This window comes from Pempheris klunzingeri, chromosome 20 (genome assembly GCF_042242105.1).
Source record: "Pempheris klunzingeri isolate RE-2024b chromosome 20, fPemKlu1.hap1, whole genome shotgun sequence".
In the NCBI taxonomy this organism is placed as follows: Eukaryota; Metazoa; Chordata; class Actinopteri; order Acropomatiformes; family Pempheridae; genus Pempheris; species Pempheris klunzingeri.
Window position 1 is genome coordinate 14,398,575 of NC_092031.1, and position 17,958 is coordinate 14,416,532.

At 43.8% G+C, this 17,958-nt stretch overlaps 2 protein-coding genes across 3 annotated transcripts; one reads left to right on the plus strand and one right to left on the minus strand.

The window, feature by feature from the left end:
- The first annotated feature begins 2,458 nt into the window (after window positions 1–2,458).
- On the plus strand, window positions 2,459–4,682 carry bhlha15 (basic helix-loop-helix family, member a15). The gene is made up of 2 exons (XM_070851239.1): window positions 2,459–2,544; window positions 3,272–4,682. Exon 2 carries the CDS (start codon window positions 3,293–3,295, stop codon window positions 3,860–3,862), a length of 570 nt encoding a protein of 189 aa, XP_070707340.1. The 5' UTR covers window positions 2,459–2,544; window positions 3,272–3,292; the 3' UTR covers window positions 3,863–4,682.
- A 430-nt stretch (window positions 4,683–5,112) lies between these two features.
- On the minus strand, window positions 5,113–17,783 carry tecpr1a (tectonin beta-propeller repeat containing 1a). Of its 2 annotated transcripts, XM_070851236.1 has the most exons (24): window positions 17,665–17,783; window positions 15,993–16,232; window positions 15,196–15,378; window positions 14,980–15,102; window positions 14,397–14,516; window positions 13,852–14,026; window positions 13,658–13,758; window positions 13,206–13,307; window positions 12,935–13,083; window positions 11,877–12,493; window positions 11,540–11,685; window positions 11,241–11,396; window positions 10,863–11,012; window positions 10,517–10,674; window positions 10,154–10,384; window positions 9,541–9,637; window positions 9,316–9,389; window positions 9,139–9,195; window positions 7,991–8,165; window positions 7,534–7,669; window positions 7,282–7,374; window positions 7,075–7,181; window positions 6,685–6,804; window positions 5,113–6,368 (listed from the first exon to the last, which is right to left on the minus strand). In XM_070851236.1, exons 2-24 carry the CDS (start codon window positions 16,215–16,217, stop codon window positions 6,219–6,221), a joined length of 3,645 nt encoding a protein of 1,214 aa, XP_070707337.1. In that variant the 5' UTR covers window positions 16,218–16,232; window positions 17,665–17,783; the 3' UTR covers window positions 5,113–6,218. The 2 variants fall into 2 exon arrangements, with proteins under 2 accessions (XP_070707337.1, XP_070707338.1); XM_070851237.1 differs by lacking the exon at window positions 17,665–17,783 and having other exon boundaries at window positions 13,658–14,026; window positions 15,993–16,220.
- Window positions 17,784–17,958: the final 175 nt, after the last annotated feature.

The window sequence follows — 17,958 nt, forward strand, 5'->3', positions numbered from 1 at the left end:
TTCCAGGTTAATCTTGTAATTCATGTTGTTTATCCACTTTGTTTTGCTCAAACACAGCATGCTTGTGGAGGCCCTGTTTGCTTGCCTCATTACTGGAGTGTATTCAGCTCAGAATTTATCAGGGGCTGCGACTAAATAAACAGTGTAAGCCTCAGGGCCAGTGGAGGCAGAAACTGAACAAACTAAAAGTAAAAGATAATGTTTCCACAGAGCCAGCATCAGCGAGGTTTGGTTGATTAGATACAGTGTACCTGAGGAGGAAAGGAAACCTGGCAGGACTAGTCCTTGTGTTCACAGGCCCACACACAAACACACACACACACACACGCACACACACACATACACAAAGTTCAAGGACACCAAAAGTTAAAGTGTTTGCCCCTAAAAGCTGGGAGCGTCACACCTGCACATTATTGTTGTAACAAGTTTGTGATATTCAGCGCCAATAACCGATGATAATAACCGAATAACACAGGTGTTCTTTGAATTTGCTCATAAAATACTCCAGTGTCACGTCCTATTCTTAATTTGTAAACCGTAAAGTGTGTTTTTATTATCGGCTGAGTACATTCTGATGCTTCTTTTTATTCTAGAAAAAAAAAATTGCTTGGTTTTCCTTTATGCTAACATGCCACTTAGCTTCAAACCCCAGTAGCATTAAAACCTTTGTTGTTTAGAATAATTAAAAGCATTTCTGAAACAATTTAAGAAGAAAATCTGTTCATTAAATTATGACAAATGACACCTATGATAGTTACTTTTCTAAAAATGAATATTTCTTTAATTTTCCTTTCTTTAAGTTAGAGGTTTAGCGAACTTTACTTTGAAAAATACCTTAATTGCAGTCCTATGATGAAATGAATAGATATATGATAAGTCTAGTAGTTATATAGTTATATGAAGTTGTAAATGTGGCTTGTGATAGTTCAAGAATAAACATGTGGAAAAAAACAGCCTACAACAGGTCTAAAGACCTAAACAGTAGATAAGGGCAATAATCCCAAACACTAACAGTTGTGTTTGGGCCCCCAGGTCAAACAGACACGTGGGTGTTAAGATTATTCAGAAAGGTTTATTTTGTTACTCACATTCTGTCCTTTCTTGTTTGGGATCTTTGCTCAGTTAGATTGAAGGTATCCTTTGGTCTATATTGTACTCTGCGTACAGGGAAAACAACAGGGCCGCACAAAAAGCTTTAAAACAGTTTGTCTGGTGAAAAGTAAATAATGTGAGAAATGAGACCCGGCCCTGCTTCGTTACATTCAGGTGTAGCCTGGAGGACTGTATTCAAATGAAGCAGTGGAAGGTGATAAGCCATAGTGGAAATTATGTTAACTGCTCTGTGTTATAGGAGGGCGAGGAAACCAAAAGGCGGTGTCACTCTGGTAACTGCATAATTTTACACCTTACAATAGTCCGAGAAATCAGTTTAGATTGAAGAAAAGCTTTATGTTTAGCTGAGGAGCACTGAGGAATAAAATACTACACTTTTACAGCATTTGTTTTTTCAAATGTAACTTTGGACATAGAGAGACACAATTTCATCTTAGCACAGATGGGGCCTGCATTGCTTTTTTTAAAAAGAATTTAAAATAAGGTACACCCTCTGACATTTTCTCTCTCAAAATCTTGCAAATTCATTTTGTTGCCTTCATTTTCTTTTAAAGAGGTGCAAATCACATAAATGAACATCAGTCAACGGAGACAAACACTATGATATCACACCGTGGTGTTAATATAATGCTGCCATGTTTCTCCCTCAGAAATAATATATATGATATGTGGAGGGAATACACAGGATCATTGCATTTTGTTTGGATTTTATGCAGATTTTTATGCTGCTCACCAGCACTAACTTACTCACTGAAGTGCTGTAGTTCAGTACAATTTTAAGGCACTTGTATTTCATTTGACTTTTTCCATTTTATGTCACTTTTACTGCACTTTGATTGTATGCACAAACATTGCACCAGTTTGTAAAATGCAATGCATGAACACAAATAAAACTAACCCACAATATGCACGGCAGTTCAAATTTGCAACAGTAAAGTTACTGCATCAATATTAATGACGCTGATGAGACTTTTACACTTGAATGCAAGACTTTTTCTAGCATTTCAATAGTGTTGCATTGCTATATATACACTTAGTTTAAGAAAATGATCCATCCACCAAGTACCAAATAATACACTAAAAAACAAAAAGTCACTCTCTCCATGTTTCCAGGCTGCACTGCACTGATCGTCACTGTCAGATGCAGTTTTTGTAGTGTTGTGACATCGCTGCAGCAGCAGCAGCAGCAGCAGCCCGCTGGCTCACACAGCTGGAGGAGTGGGCCGGTCCTCTGATTGGCTCAGCAGCGCTACGTGTACATCAGTCAGCCACAGGTAGCTCACATGTGACAGTTATCTGTGAGCGTGTGTCCGCTTGCTGCGCCGCTCTCTCCGCGCTTCGCTTCACAGGATGGTGCTCTGAACGATCAGCCGCATGCTGCCCATCAGTCTGTAAACACTCAGGAGGAGGAAAGTTAGTTTCACTTCCAAGGTAAGGCTTTTTCTTTTGTAATATCATCATCCTGTTTCTCACTCTCAGGATTGCTGGGTGTGTATGTGTGTGTGTGTGTGTGTGTGTGATCATTACTACGGTGGATGAAGCTGACTTTTGCCTGCCTATCAGTTACCACACTACCGTTAGGGTGATAAAACTTGACTAGGAAAATACAGAGGGATAGAGGAATACTTTCCATTGTGCGCACTAATCTCCAATATGTAAAACGACTTTATCTTACAAGTTCTTGCAGTTTCAGCATATTAACATATTTGATAAAGGCATTTCAATTGCTTGTGAGCAATCAATCAATCCACAACTAAAGCTACAGCCAATTTCAGCATGACTGAAATTCATTCATCGAATGAATAGTATTAGCTGAACGTCTACTGGTTAAAGTGAAGTGGAAGAGCATTGGAGGTGAATTAGCCGAGTGCTGGCTGGTCTCTGCGTTTTTGTGAGTGTAACCTTGAAATGGGAATTATCGCAGGGCCGTGGGGATAAGAAAGGCGTAGATTAACAGTCCAACATCATGGAGTATTCACACTGCAAGAGGCTGATTAGATACAACAGGATGCACGTCTGTTTGAATTGGAGAGAGGCTTATTAAATAATTGGGGATTGCTTGAAGAAAAACACTTAAAATGCCACTTTTGTATATTTTAGAAACACAAGTTCAATTTTCTCTTCCTTTCTCTAACATGTTTATCCTTTTCGTTTGAAGCTGTGAGATCTACGCTGCAGGATGAAGTCCAAAGGGAAGGCTGTGAAACCATCCAGGAGGACCTGGTCCGACCCAGAGCCAGAACTGGAACCAGACACAGAAGCAGAACCAGGCTCCAGTGAGCAGGAAGGCTCAGAGGCTTCGGTCCGGATCGGTGGCTCCTGGAGGGGGTCGCTGAGGGGTGCGGCGGGCAAGCGTCAAGGAGGAGCGGGTGGAGGCCGGAGGCGCAGGCAGCACGGCTCCAGCAACAAGGAACGCAGCGTCCGGCGACTGGAGAGCAACGAGCGGGAACGCCAGCGCATGCACAAACTCAACAACGCCTTCCAAGCGTTGAGAGAGGCCATCCCCCACGTCAAGACTGACAAGAAGCTGTCCAAGATCGAGACACTGACCCTGGCAAAGAACTACATCAAATCCTTAACCACCATCATCCTGGACATGTCAGGGGCCTGCCTGCCCGCTGGGGGGGTCCCGTCAGAGGCCAGCGCTGCCAAGCTGCTCCAGTGCTACCAGCAGCACCTGGAGGAGGACGGGGAGGACGATCTCACCCAGTACCTCACCCACGTGCACAACTTCAGCCAGCACAGCTAGCAGCGGCTGCAAAGTGGCTGCAAGGAGAGCCACCAGGAGGCTGCATCCAAAGCAGAAGAGAGGTGTGGGTGGTCTTTTAGGGCCAAATCTCAAATGATATCCAGTCCACTTCTCTGGATTCTGGTCAGAAGTGGTGTTCTCTGTAGGAACTGGGTGCTGATACAGATCGCTGACCTCCAGTAATAAACCCATGCTCGCTATAAGAAAAGGTGAGCTGTCGTGAACTTGAGCAAAATATGGTTTTATATGATTTGAGGACCATTCCTGCAGCAGCACACAAAGACTGAAGACTGGACAGTGAAAACCAGATGGATCATGGTGATCAAGAGTGAAAAAGACTCATTTATTATTGTGCTCAGGAAGGAGGAAGAGCTAATCTTTCACCAGCCTGCCTCTTATTTCTCATCTACTGTTTGAGCCGGGGAAGGAACTTGTTCCCTTGTGTTATCTTGTGATCTTCTTGTGTGTTTTCTGTTGAGAAACCTGCTGAGTGTAGCTTCTGGTCACAACTGTCACATCCAGGAAGGGCAAAAAAAAAAAAGAAAAAAGCAAGCAACAGGCCATAAATATTGAAATGTTGAAGCTAGAAAGTGTGTTTGCTCATTTGGTCACGAGGATAATCTACCGCCAATCTGAGAACACGATTTACTTGTTCTCTTACAGGTTGTGCACCCATAGCTGGAAGGCCCCGATGATGTTTGAAGTATGTGTTGATTGACTTTTTGTGTCACCATGTGTCTCGAGGCAGGACGTTGTCGTTGAAAAAAAGGAGAAGATAAACTATTTGAGGAGTTATTATCAATAAACACATTTTATTTATTGACAAGGACTGTTATTTTGATCATGCACAACACTTGAGAAATGCACTCCACAATGTCAACAGCACCAATGTGCTACAGTAGCACGGCATGACGTTAGTCATTCACACATAATATAGACAGATCTCTGTACACTTTAAACATTTCCAAATATTGCCTGATATTTAGACAGTACATTATGATGTGGGGGAATTTAAGCAGCTATTAGCATAAATTAATGCTTGAACTGATGCAATTCATCAAATGTACAAACACTACTCCATTTTATTATATCACCACTGCAGCAACCACTATACTTACTGTATAATACCAGTATCTTACAGATTTATAACAAAAATATAATTTTTCATTCTACAACCATCAGTCCAAAGGAAGTAGACGGCATGCAAGTGTAAACGTTCTCCTGAGAAAGAGGAAGGATCAGTTTTTCAACAACAAGACAAGTACTCCACGCTTTTCCCTTATTTCAACGCTAACCATTGCACATATTCCATGACAATAACATAATAACGACAGCATCAGTTTTTTTTTTTTTAGAAAATAACATTAAAATCTTTATAAAATATCACTCAAATGTTTGTACAAGGCTAGCAGCAGCCACCACAGGTAGATGAAGCCAGTGCAGATCTTGTTACAGGTGCTACATGCTGGCTTCAAAAATGTCACTATTTTTGCAGATAATTGTGTTTTAGGTTGCTCGCCTTAACTTACAGAAGTCTCAGCCCACGCAGCTTCACACAGGTTTCACAACTTTATACCCTAAATTAGATTTTGTGGCTCCAGACGATTGCTGCGCGCAACAAACCGAAATTTAGGCTTCTAGAAGTCCTTTCAGAAACCCATGAAATGAGAAACCAGCCCTGTTTTTTCGCAGTCTGTGGTATCGGTATCAAACATTGTCCAGCCCGCTCTATCCAGCTATCAATTTTTCTTGTTTCCAAAACAATCAGGCTTTCCTCTGTTGGACCATGTCAACCTGTCGCCTGCAGGCTTAGATGAAATGTACAAGCCCCGGAGCTGACAGTTCAGAAGCTAACGGCAATTTAAGTGCACTAACTTTCCCTTTTTTTTTTTTTAAAGTATCTTTTAAAAAACATTACCCTTTCCACCCTCACCTTACGCATGGTATTTTAGACTGAAACCACATAAACCGACAGAAACATCACATCCTGTTGAATAAATAAGACAAAAATGCATCAAGACCATCAGGTTAAATATGTCCAGACAATCAACAATGGCAAAAATTAGACAGAAATGGTGGCGAAGAGAGGAATGCTTGGTACAATAAACAAAAGTCAGTAAAGAAAACTAAAACTCTCCAGAGAGCAAAAATATTCAGCTCAGCCTTTAAGATCGTTCTGGATACCCAAAAGTCACAACTGTCTGTCCCACTGACTTCTGTGATTTGAACACTAAGGGTCGACTCTAGAGTTAAAACTAAAAAGTACTTCTCAACAAAATTTTACAACTACGCAAAATGGTTGAGGATGTATATGTACAACATATGTGCACCTTTGTGCACGTGTTGATGTGTGTTTCTAGCTTCCCACAGCTTTGCTGTTCACCTCCATGTTCCTGACAGGGAGGGGGCTCTGGGGGCCCGAGGCGGGCGGGTCTGTTAGAGAGGGAAGACGGATTTGTGGTGGCTCCATGGAGTTCCCTCTCACTGTGATGTGGTCCCATCCACCCTAAAAGACAGGAAGGGAGGGACGGAGAGATCAGCTCCAGGCAGGTCAACCTATCTACTATCTGACTTTAAGTTAAGGATCGAACAGCCACCTGCAGCACAATCTACTGTCAAAAGTATCCAACTCTTAGTTTGTAAGTATGTAACGGCTCCTGACAGACTGCAATATGATTCACAAACATTTTATAACTAACGTTACTACCGACATCATGCACAATAAAGTATGTAAGACTTTTGCAAGTAAACTTAATACCCTCTGAGGCCTTTTTGGAGGAAACTGAACCCAGTGCTTATATATAGTTTCTTTGGTGCCTTACCCCAATGCCGTAGTCCCACGACTGGCCTTTAGGCTCCATAGGCTGGACTCCGAGTCGGTGACACACTGTTCCACAGCTCAGACTGTGGCTGCCCTGCACCTTGTCCGCTATGATCCACACCTATACGCCCACAACAACAAAAATGAATCACCAAACATGTAATGATTGTTTCGAAAATATGAGGTACAATCTATAAACTGCCCCTAGCATGCTCATGTTTACCAACCCAGTCTTTCTGTGAAGCAACATAGAATATCCAATTGACAAAAGTGGAATCATCAAACAAAAAAGGCTCAGAACTGCAGAAATACATACTATGATGGCTATCACATCCATATCTAACATTCACTTTGATGGAGACAGTCAGAAAAGGTAAATCCTGTTGCCGACCTGGTCCAAAGGCCCTATGGAGACCTTGCGTACATTATTAGAGATGTGTTCCCAAGAGGAGCCCTGAGGGTAGCTGGGAGTCACACCCTGACGGTACCACAGGTTACCTGGACAGGAAACAGCCACATCAAACAGAATTTGTCTACTAAGAAGCATGAATATCAGATATATTATGTAAGCTGTAAAACACAAATGCAATTGCTTTACTATTTTCATCTACAGTGTAGACTGATGTCCTCCCAACAGACACCTGCTTCAGCTTCTGCTTGGACGGCGAGGGGATGTGGTACCAACTGTCACCTGCAGAGGGAGACACACACATATATGATACTGTATGAGGGAAAATCATCTGGTTGCAGGATCAGAGGCTGACTAGAATGTTTTTTAATCAACTTTGACACTGGCATGAATGATTTTCTCTGTCCTTCCATGCAGAATCCCACATTTTGTCCAACTGACCTGCTGGGCTCTGTTGAGAGACAGACCCCCTGTAAAAGGCAGAACCGTCCCTGGCGATGGCCCAGACCTGGCTGGCAGCTCCGACTGAGATGGACTTGAAAGGCTGGTCGGTTCCCACATGGAGCCATGAGGATCCCTGAGAAACCAACCAGAGGGTGTTGGAATAACTGCTTCTTAAATTGTTTTGTTGCAGAAGTATCTTTGCATACTTAGGATGTCATCCTGCACTCCTTTATCAAAGTCATGAATGATAGCGGGGTCAGAAATGCCTCCATGAGCCCTACAGATAAGAAAAAAAAATTCCACACACTGCCCAAAGCAAGGAAGGACGATGTGGTGCTGCTCTGCACAGTTACAATGAGAGCAGGAAAGAGGCTCTGGATGTGCAGGGTGACTCACCACATGGTGTTAAACCTGTTCATGGGGTGTCTGCATGCGCACAGTAAACGTTACTCACAGCAGGTGTCAGTGCGGTGACACCCAGTCGGCACAGCACGTCTCCCTTGTTGCTGATGGCCCACAGAGGAATCACGTCCACACTGCTCTGAGCCGCACAAGGCAGGATGGTCACATCACTCAGTGGTATGGGTGGAATTTCTTGCCAGGGTCCTGTGGTGGTCAGTTTACACTTCCTGTGCAGGAGGAAAAACACAATGCTGAACACTAAACGCTAAAGATGCTGCTAGTATGAGGTGCGCTAGAGGAAGCAGAATCATGTTCTTCAAATGTGTCTAATTCAGGCTAACATGCTTCAAAATACGTTTAAAATAATCCTCTTTATTCTCAAGTTTTGTGTTAAAATTCCCACTTTAATGTCAAATTAAATGCTACATGTTCTGGCTCTGTTAGTCCTTTAACTATCAGTCTCTGAGTTGAGTTTCTCAGACTACATTCTGTTGTGTGAGTGTGCATCCATGTGCATCTGAAAATCTTCTCATCTGAACATAATCTGTAAATCTTGGTCATGATGCAGATAACTATCCATAAACTGTGCTTTTGCAGCTTTGGGTTTAAGGACTTGCTGATCGGACAGCATTTCCAGACGGATTATAAACCAGCTTCAAAAAAAACAAAACCAAAAATACAGACTTGTGTCAAATTTTCACCATTATAATCTGTATCTGTATCTCAGTTATCTTTGTATGAAGAATGGAGCCCAGATCTGCAGCGGAAATTAACCAGCCGACTTCTGTTGACAAGCCAACATGACAAAATACCCACGTTCCAAGGCTACGGTCACCTGTTCCTGAGTAAAAGAACAACAACAACAGCTGTGCACTGTTATATAATCTAATTCATCACCTATCCACAATTTATAGAGCTTGAAAAGCTTTTATTGCATCAAAACATCTATAAATATCAGTCACATATTCACTACTATTTCTGGATCTATAGTAATAAATCTTTCTGTTATTAGCAGGTTAATACATTTTGCTAATTACTGCCCACTGGTTAATCATAAAACATATCTTCTCCTGTCAGACGTCTTTATTCTGAGTCTCACAAACAAAAACAGCAAATGTCAAGTGCAGTCTCTGACCACCGTGTACCTGCTGAGCAAATATATTGGAGAGACTAATACGCCACTGTTGCTTTTTATAGTACCTGGCCCATCGCCTGCGACGCACAAAGTCCTTCATCGTTTTATGGCCATGATATGACCTGCATGGAGAGACGGGGAAGAGGAAACAAGAACAAATAAAATGTCATGACTACAAGAGCAGCATAGTTTGAACCAACAGAAACAGCACGCAAGTTTGAGGAATGACGAATGAAACCTACGCTGGAAAATCAGCTGCATATTGCCAGCCCTCTCTGTCTGTACCCCCGGAGTAGTCGATAGCCCAGTCAGACACCTGAAAACAGCAAATTCGAGGAAGTGAAACGCTGCGAATGCATCTGTGTTTTCGGTTACACACCTTATCTGTGATTATTCAGTTCACCACAGGGAATGTCCCGGTGTGTGTGTGTGTGTGTGTGTGTGTGTGTGTGTGGAGCTGGACTTACCCATGTCCACTGAGGGGAGGGTGGTTTTGTATTTGTTTTTGTGCACTCGTGTAGTCCTGATGCATCACTCCACATGTAGCGGTCTGTAGGTAGCCCTCTAAAACAAGCGAAACACACTTTAAATGATTCAAGAATACAACATGTACTTTAGCTGTAGTAGTAATGTTGTGTAATGTGTGTCACATTCTAGTAATTTGGTAAAGGTTTTCTATTTTTAGAGGAAATAAAATGAGATGTGAAACACTCTTGGAATCTCATCAAATTGCTGTGACAGGTGGTCTGGTGACAGTATTTGTCAAACTTTATTTTAACCAGATATTAACGGTAAACAGCAAAATCAGAAATGTGTAGACACGGCAATTTCATCAAAGTTCTTAAATCCAATTATTGTAAGCTCCCTGGTGTATATTCAGACATTAGACATTTCACACAGTCAGTAAAATAGTTCTGTGTAGGAGACGATGCAATTCTGCTGCCAAAGAAATCAAATATCACAGCAACCGTTTCTATAATGACAAAAAACAGGCAGATGTTTTTCATGTCTGCCAGATGTGAAAGTTTAAACTCCCCTCTTTCAGTTGAATCTCAGCGCTGCCTGGAGCAAGTACTCTACCTGTTGGTGTAGCCCGTGACAGGGTTCCACCTCTGGTTCTCATAGATGTAGACACTCTTGACATCCGTCTGTGTGAAAATGTTATCTGTGCTGCTGGCAAGTCCCTGGAAGAAGCCTCCTCCGTAGCCCCCGGTGTAGACCCAGGCAGTGTGGTCGTAGCCAATCCCCCACACTATGCCAACGCTGTTACACTCCACCACATGCAGGTGACCTCCAACCTGCCGCCAGAACCTGGACAAAAAGGTAAACATGCTTCATAAAGGCTCAGTGATTAACAACAATGTGGCAAATATCAGGAAAGAAAAAAACATTTGCATTCTTAACTATCAGAACTTCAGCACCTGCAGTGACGATCATTCTTACATTTGGTCGCAGGGTGTGGGGTAAGGCATGGCCTCCAGACCAGGAGAGGGCTCACTGACAAAGATGTCCCCTTTGCAGGTGATGGACCAGATGGCCTGTTTGGAGGGAGGCCCCTGGATCCCCCTGGAGTCACAGCATGACACACTCAACAACGCCAGCTTGAGACAATTAGGGAGGTGAAGGCAGACAGATTGGGTTGGAAAGGGAAAGAGAGACAAATGAGAACCGATTAGAAGAGACAGAAAGAAGGTAATAAAAAGGGAAATGGTAGAAATGTGTGTGGACATTTGTGTGGGTATCTGGACAACCTGTAGGAGTTATTTCAGTACATAAAAGATGTACGTACCCAGTCATGCATCTCTAGCTCTGTGGCTGCTGCCAGTCTGATTGGCCACCTCTGTTTGGTCCGTTCAGGAGTGTAGATGGCAAAAGTGTGTTTGGAGTCATTTAGCACAGGCACCAGGATGGTGACCTCGTTGATGAAGGCATGCAGGTACTGAAGAGAGTGACAGCGGAGATGGAAGTAGAGAGAAAGTAATAAAAAGTAAACAGAGAAAGAAAGAAGAAGTGGTAACGAGTGCAGGAGAGGAGCAGCAGTACTGATTCATTTGAATGACTCATTCCATTGCCAGAAGATACCAGCCTCAGGCATTGTGACTATCTGACCTTGGCACTGAATTATGACGACAACTATTCCACACACACACACACATTTCTTCCTCACCTTCTTCTCCTCATAAAAGTTGTAATAGATGAAAAGGATGCCGTCCTTGTTGCCCTCTGGTCCTGAGAACTGCTCCAAGGCAAAATGTACATCTACCCACTTGTGCGGCTTCCAGTTTCTCCACCACTGCATGGTCCCCTTCTTCACCCACACAGACTGCATTGTAGCATTTAATCAAATATAAATAAAAGAGGAAGGTAAGACATATGACACAATGACAGAGACAGAAATAAGTAGAAGATTAAGTATAAACGCTCCTGCTGCCAGGCGCGCTACAACTTTCCCTTTAGTGCATGTACCTGTTCTATGGCTTGTTCATAATGTCTGAAGTTGTCCATCTCTCTTTTGGTCCTCTCGTTGAGTTGCTCAAAGATTTGTCTCCGCCAGGCTGCTGTCTGGGCTGGTGTGACAGACAGACTCATGGACTGGACTGACTGGACCAAAGCTGGGAAGGACAGAAAGGAAAAATCAATAACAGGGAAACAAAATGGGACTGACATCTGACCTTAACTGCACCACAGGTTTCCTGCAGAAATATAATTAATAAATTAATCTTGATTTTGGAGCTAAGGTGTCACATTGCCAATCACTCTTATACTAAAACAATTGATACAAACAATTTCTTATTTAACTCACATGAAGTGTTCATGGAGTAGTTGAACCAGCTGAGTTGGGAGTGACTGTCCACAGAGCATCCTCCTCCACTGATCCACGCCCACAGAGGGTGCTCATCTGCTCCATAGGGGTCCTCCATGGCCAGAGTGTATGTGGCCACTGATGACAAGCTGGAGGTGTCAGCGGAGTCCATCACTGCTCCAGTCTGGACCTGCTGGGTCCGCTGGCCCTGCGCCTCCTCCAGATCCACGTTACTCCACTGGGGGTCAAGAGGACCTCCAGACTTGCTCTGGGAAATAGCTTCACCAGCAGAGGCTGGTTTAACCCCTCCTTCACTGGGAATGGTTTCCTCCTCCAGAACAGCCGGACGGGCAGACCCGCCCTCTTTTGAGGTCTTTCCCGGCTCTCGGTCAGAGACGAGTTCAGAGATGAAGCTGTCGCTGGTGACTTTGGGGATGCGGGGTTTGGGGGCCTCACTAGGTTGGTCAGATTGGTCTGTGGGGGCATCAACAAAGGATTCTGGGGAGGAGGAGGTGACAAGGAGGCCTGCTCCATCTGTGGATCCTTTTTCTGTGTCCGATTCCACATCACTCACTACTGACTGAGCACGAACCTCACCACAGAAGAAACATCCAGCGCTGTGACATGGACAGAGAGGAGCTGAATGAATTTAATGCCGTTTTCCCAGCAAACATTTTAATATCACATATGTGTGGACATGCCTAAACTAAAACACTTCCTGTGCCTTCTCATGAGTATGCAATTCGACCTGTTATGATGTTGTTTTTGCTTGTTTTGTCTGTCTTTGTTTCCGTTTTTCTTTTTACTAGACTCGTACTTATTCTTAATGTGTTCTTAGAGATTTTTTACATGTGTTATATGTTTTGTTTTACATGTCTTTAGTGTGTGTGGACTCCAGGAGAAGTATCCAAATAGGTAAAGAATTATAGAACCCTGATTATATAAATTTAAATAAATGATTTAAATTATGGCTGAAATCAGTCTACATTCGTGTGTATGTGTGTGTGTGTGTGTGTGTGTGTGTGTGTGTGTGTGTGTGTCCACTGAGGCCTCTCCACCTCTGCAGGCTGTTTGCGCTGGCACTGGAGTGGGATCGGTCTCCGTCTCGAGGGACGCTGACGGCCTTCCAGGTTTTCCCACTCAGTTCACTACAGGTCACACCTTGCCGGAAGTAGACCGCCCGATCTTCACAGTTGACGGCGAACACCTACAAACAGTAGCAGTATTAAAAGACTTCCTGTAACTTGACACTAAAAGTAACCCAGTGAGGAAGGTACTTGGTGTGTTACAGTTTTATGCAGGATGTGATGTCATGTGACAGGAATTCACCTGGTCGTTGAGTCCTACGTTGATCATGATCATTTCTCCCACCATGCTGATCCAGCCAGAGCCGCAGGGGTTGTGGGAGTTGACGCCGCGTCTGAACCACACCTGGCAGAGTGAGAGAGGAGGGTGAGGAGAAAAGTGCTGTTTGGTGAAACAGATACTGTATAGTGTCTGGTAATGATATGGCAAGGTGCTTCATAGGAGATTCATTCAATGACTATAGAGTGAATGTACACAGTTATGGAAATGTATGTAAAATATGTAATGTATATGTAATAATCATGGAAGATATTGGATAATGGTGATAACAATAAAACAAGAAGTACTTCATTGGGATGGCTTTTTTACTGAAGGCAGCTGGTAGATATTTTAGAGTTTTTTTTTTTTTACATGTTTGCAGCTGCATTATAAACATCTACTGTGTCTTTTATTGTGTTCATTACGGGTTTTCTTACTTTGTTGTCCTTGGTCAAAGCCCAGACAACATTGATTCCCACGGCTACATGTATGGCTCCCACATCAGGACTGGGAGAGTCCACCACCGCCCAGGAGGTGCCTGACAGGCAGAAAATATCACCCTCAACACAGACAATAAACACAATCACACACACACACACAATATCCTGCTCCCAACAGGGCTCCTGTGTACCTTTGGGGCAGTCTCGGCCAATGCCCTCCCTGACAATGAACTGCCCCTCCCACAGCACCGCCCAGACCAGATCCCCGGGGCCAGAGCTGATCTGGACCACCTCCCCAGGGAGAGGCATCTCTTCCCACAAAGAGCCCTCAGGATTGTGGTGGTAGATTCCCTCTCTGAACCACACCTGGAGAGAAAAGGAGCGTGATGTAAGACAGTAAGAGAACTGTATCAAGAAATGCAAATACTGTGTGTGTGACCTTGCTATGGTCCTTAACAAGGTCAAAAAATAAAACCACACACAAACACATCCTTAGTATGTGTGTATATAACAGAAAACCTTAACATGGATTCTCTTAGATATTATTGCTCTGATACAGCAGTAAATATAAATCCGAAAATGTGTCACAGTATGCAGGAGAGGACGTTACAATAGTGTTTTTCCACGCTGTCACTCACTTAATATGTGCAAATTACAAAGTAATTAAGACTTGAAGGACGTTTCCAAGGATACCAAAGGCTAAGGTGGGTGTTGCATGTGTGTGTGAGCGCTGTACCTTGCCCTGCAGGGACACAGCCCACAGTGACAGCCGCCCTCTGGGCTCCTCACTGATCTCCCAACCTCCACAGCTGATGTCGCTGAAGGGATCTGGTAGAGTTGTCTGCTGCGAGGGGATCTGTGAGCACGCCCAGGAAGAGAGATGCAGTTGAACAGACTGAAAGCGCTCTCTCTCTCTCACACACACACACACAAACACAGACACACAGTATAACACTCAGTATAACACTCAGTATAACACTCAGTATAACACACAGTATAACACACAGTATAACACTCAGTATAACACTCAGTATAACACTCAGTATAACACTCAGTATAACACTCAGTATAACACTCAGTATAACACTCAGTATAACACTCAGTATAACACACAGTATAACACTCAGTATAACACTCAGTATAACACTCAGTATAACACTCAGTATAACACACAGTATAACACTCAGTATAACACTCAGTATAACACTCAGTATAACACACAGTATAACACACAGTATAACACACAGTATGACACACAGTATGACACACAGTATGACACACAGTATAACACTCAGTATAACACTCAGTATAACACTCACCTTCGCCCACGTGTCCATGGCTTTGTACCTCCTGTAGCGGAGCCATCGCCTGCGACGCACACAGGAGTTCCACTTTTTGTCTTTGGTGTAGGTGGCAGGGAAGTCAATGGCGTAGGTCCATCCCTGGCGATATGAACGTGTCAATCATTAAAACAAGGCAGGAATAAAAAAGACACAAACTAGATACAAGCGCAGGAAAAATTACTGGACACTCACCCCTTTCTCTGTGGGCTCTCCCTCAAAGTTTTCATCCACATACCAGTCGCCCTCCCACTCCCAGCTGCTGGAGGGAAGCCTGAAGCTGTCCAGAGGTTGGTGTTGCAGACCCGTGACATCACTCCACTGCCAGCGGTCGCTTGGCAACAAACGCTCCGAGAAACCGTCGACGGGATTCCATCGCTGACAGAGAGACAGAAAGACGGTCAAGACAAAAAAGTCAAAGTAACCTGTTGTCCCCTTGTGTCCTTTCCTCGTAATCCAATCCAAACGCCTCCTGTCCCAATTTTACTGTCACTGATGTTTCCTGGAGAGGAAGTTGCAAGACCTGCACACAACAGCTATGTGACCTGCTGGTTCAAAATGTTTGCAATCATTCACAGAAAGCATGAATCTAATCAGTATTTTTTCTACCATTTGAGCTCCACGTGCAGTAAACCTTTACTGTAATGCTAAAAACTGATTCCACATGCTTCTAATTTGCTTGATGTGGCAAACAGCTGACAGTGTGCTGAAGTTTACAACAGAGGAAGTGGGAATCTCCTGTATGAGGATAGTTTTTACTTTTTCAGTTTCTCAATCACACATAGCACAAGTTCAAGGGGAACCCCACATTTTCTATTTCACCGTAGATACTTTGTGCAGGAAATAAGGGGTTGTCACAGTAAAAAATATAAAGGTATTTCTGACTAAAATACCATAGCTTCCTTTCTTTGTCTATAATCTGGACTTGAATAAGTATCTTCTTTCAAAACGTTTTTTTTCCCCACAGGCAAACAATGACTGACGACACACACTTGATTCTCGTAGGTCTCCTCCTGGTAGCGGACCGGCAGGTCTGAAGCGTGGACGTTCAGGTAGATGTTGTTGTCACAGGCGATGCCCCAGCAGCACTGCTGAGCGGCCGTCACCCGCTTGAACTCCATCTGGGCGTCGCGGCACTGCTCCCACTGCTGCCCCGCTGTGGACAGGCTGTAGACCCGCCCATACACATCCACCGCCCATAGCAGGGAGACAGGCATGGCTGCACCGGGAACCTGCAGAACAGGAGGAGAGGAGAGGACGTGAATGGAGATTTACAGATACATCCATTATTTATAGCTGCATCACGACAGTGTGTCAGATAAAATCATTCAGGTTGTCATGTGACACAAGGCTGACAGAGAGCTCAAACTAGATTTAATAGGCCATAAAAACATATTAGGGGCTGAAATGTTATGATTAAGAATTAAGGGGAAGCATTAGGTTTAATTCTGTCACAGAATAACATACATTTGTGGTGTGTTGAACAAATATTCACAGTGTTAGTAGAACAGAGTGATGACCCGGCTACCCAGGGGGATATTATGGTATGACAGAGTGCAGCTCTCCGGGACATTAACACACTGACCCAGATGCATGTGTGAGGGCCGCTAAACCACCTTAACCGACCTCTGTGCTTCCTCTTCTCTTACAGCGTTGATAAAGATGAAGAAAGCTGTCGGCAGAATGGGCCTTTTTTTTTTCACGGCTGACATTCTGACTTGTCGCAGCAGGAAAAGCAATGATGGCAGCTTGACTTGTGAGCCTCCATAGAGCCTCTGAAAGTGACTGAAGCAGCTAAATGGAATGCAGCCGTCGTTGGTTCTATCATTCACACGTGTGCTTTTCTTACTGTGACGTGTTAAAAAGGCCCATTTTGTCCATCAAAGATTAAAGAGATATATTCACAGCACAACATGTGTATTGTATATGACAATACAACACATGTACATGACTGTGTGCCCACATACCTTTGGTAAATCATGGATAAAGTGGTTAAATCAGTGTTTTAAAACTGTCCACTGTTATCAGGGTCATGTGTTGAGGTGGCACAGATCCATGCTCACTGTGTTTGTTGACACCACCTGTGCTCCACCTCTCAGATCTGCCCCTAAAGCCTTAATACCTCCAAGTTACTGACCCATATTCTACATCCCACAATGGCACAATGTCATCACAGTGTTTAGGCCTGCGTGGCAAATGCGAAACTGCCAGTTACTACAGTAAACAGTGCAGGGGTTGCAAAAAGCCGGTCTCCATTTCACAACACTTCGTAACAGGCAGTGATGCTGCTGCTAAGAGGCGTATCCTCTGTCACCTACCCCCGGCTCATATGGGTAATAATTACAATAGTGGAAACAGAGAGGCTACATACACCTCACACCATACACACAACCAGGAGAGTAACACTAACAGCAATATCTTTATATATGCGTCATGGTTGTTGGTGTACAGCACGGTGTGTTAGCACTGAGCTACAAATGAGTCTACCTGAATAATACACTGCAGGTATGAATGTTAGAGGAGTGGATATAAGCTGTAAAATGCCCCTAAACAAACTGTGCAGTAAAACCAGCTTTGGGCTTTAACGACAGCTTGTTTTTTGGTGCAGGCTTACAGGCTAAGCCCTCTAGAAATAGCAAATTAACGGCGTTCAAACGCACCAACCTTGAGTTTCCTCTCATAAACACTCAGACAGCGCCGGAGGAGTGTCCCCGCTGTTCATTCAGCCGGTGGAAATGAATGACCAGCTGTCTAAATCATAATGTGTCCCGGTGCTCTCCGACATCCAAACATCCAAATCTCTTCCCTACGTGAAACAGGAAGTGCTGCTGGCTCTGGGCTCCTATTGGCTGTTTTCAGCGGCTGCAGTAGCTCTAAGATCCAGCAGGAGGCGCTGCTGGTCCATATTTCAGAGCACAGACTGAATTAAGTTCACGTTAGTCACTGCTTTTAATTTAC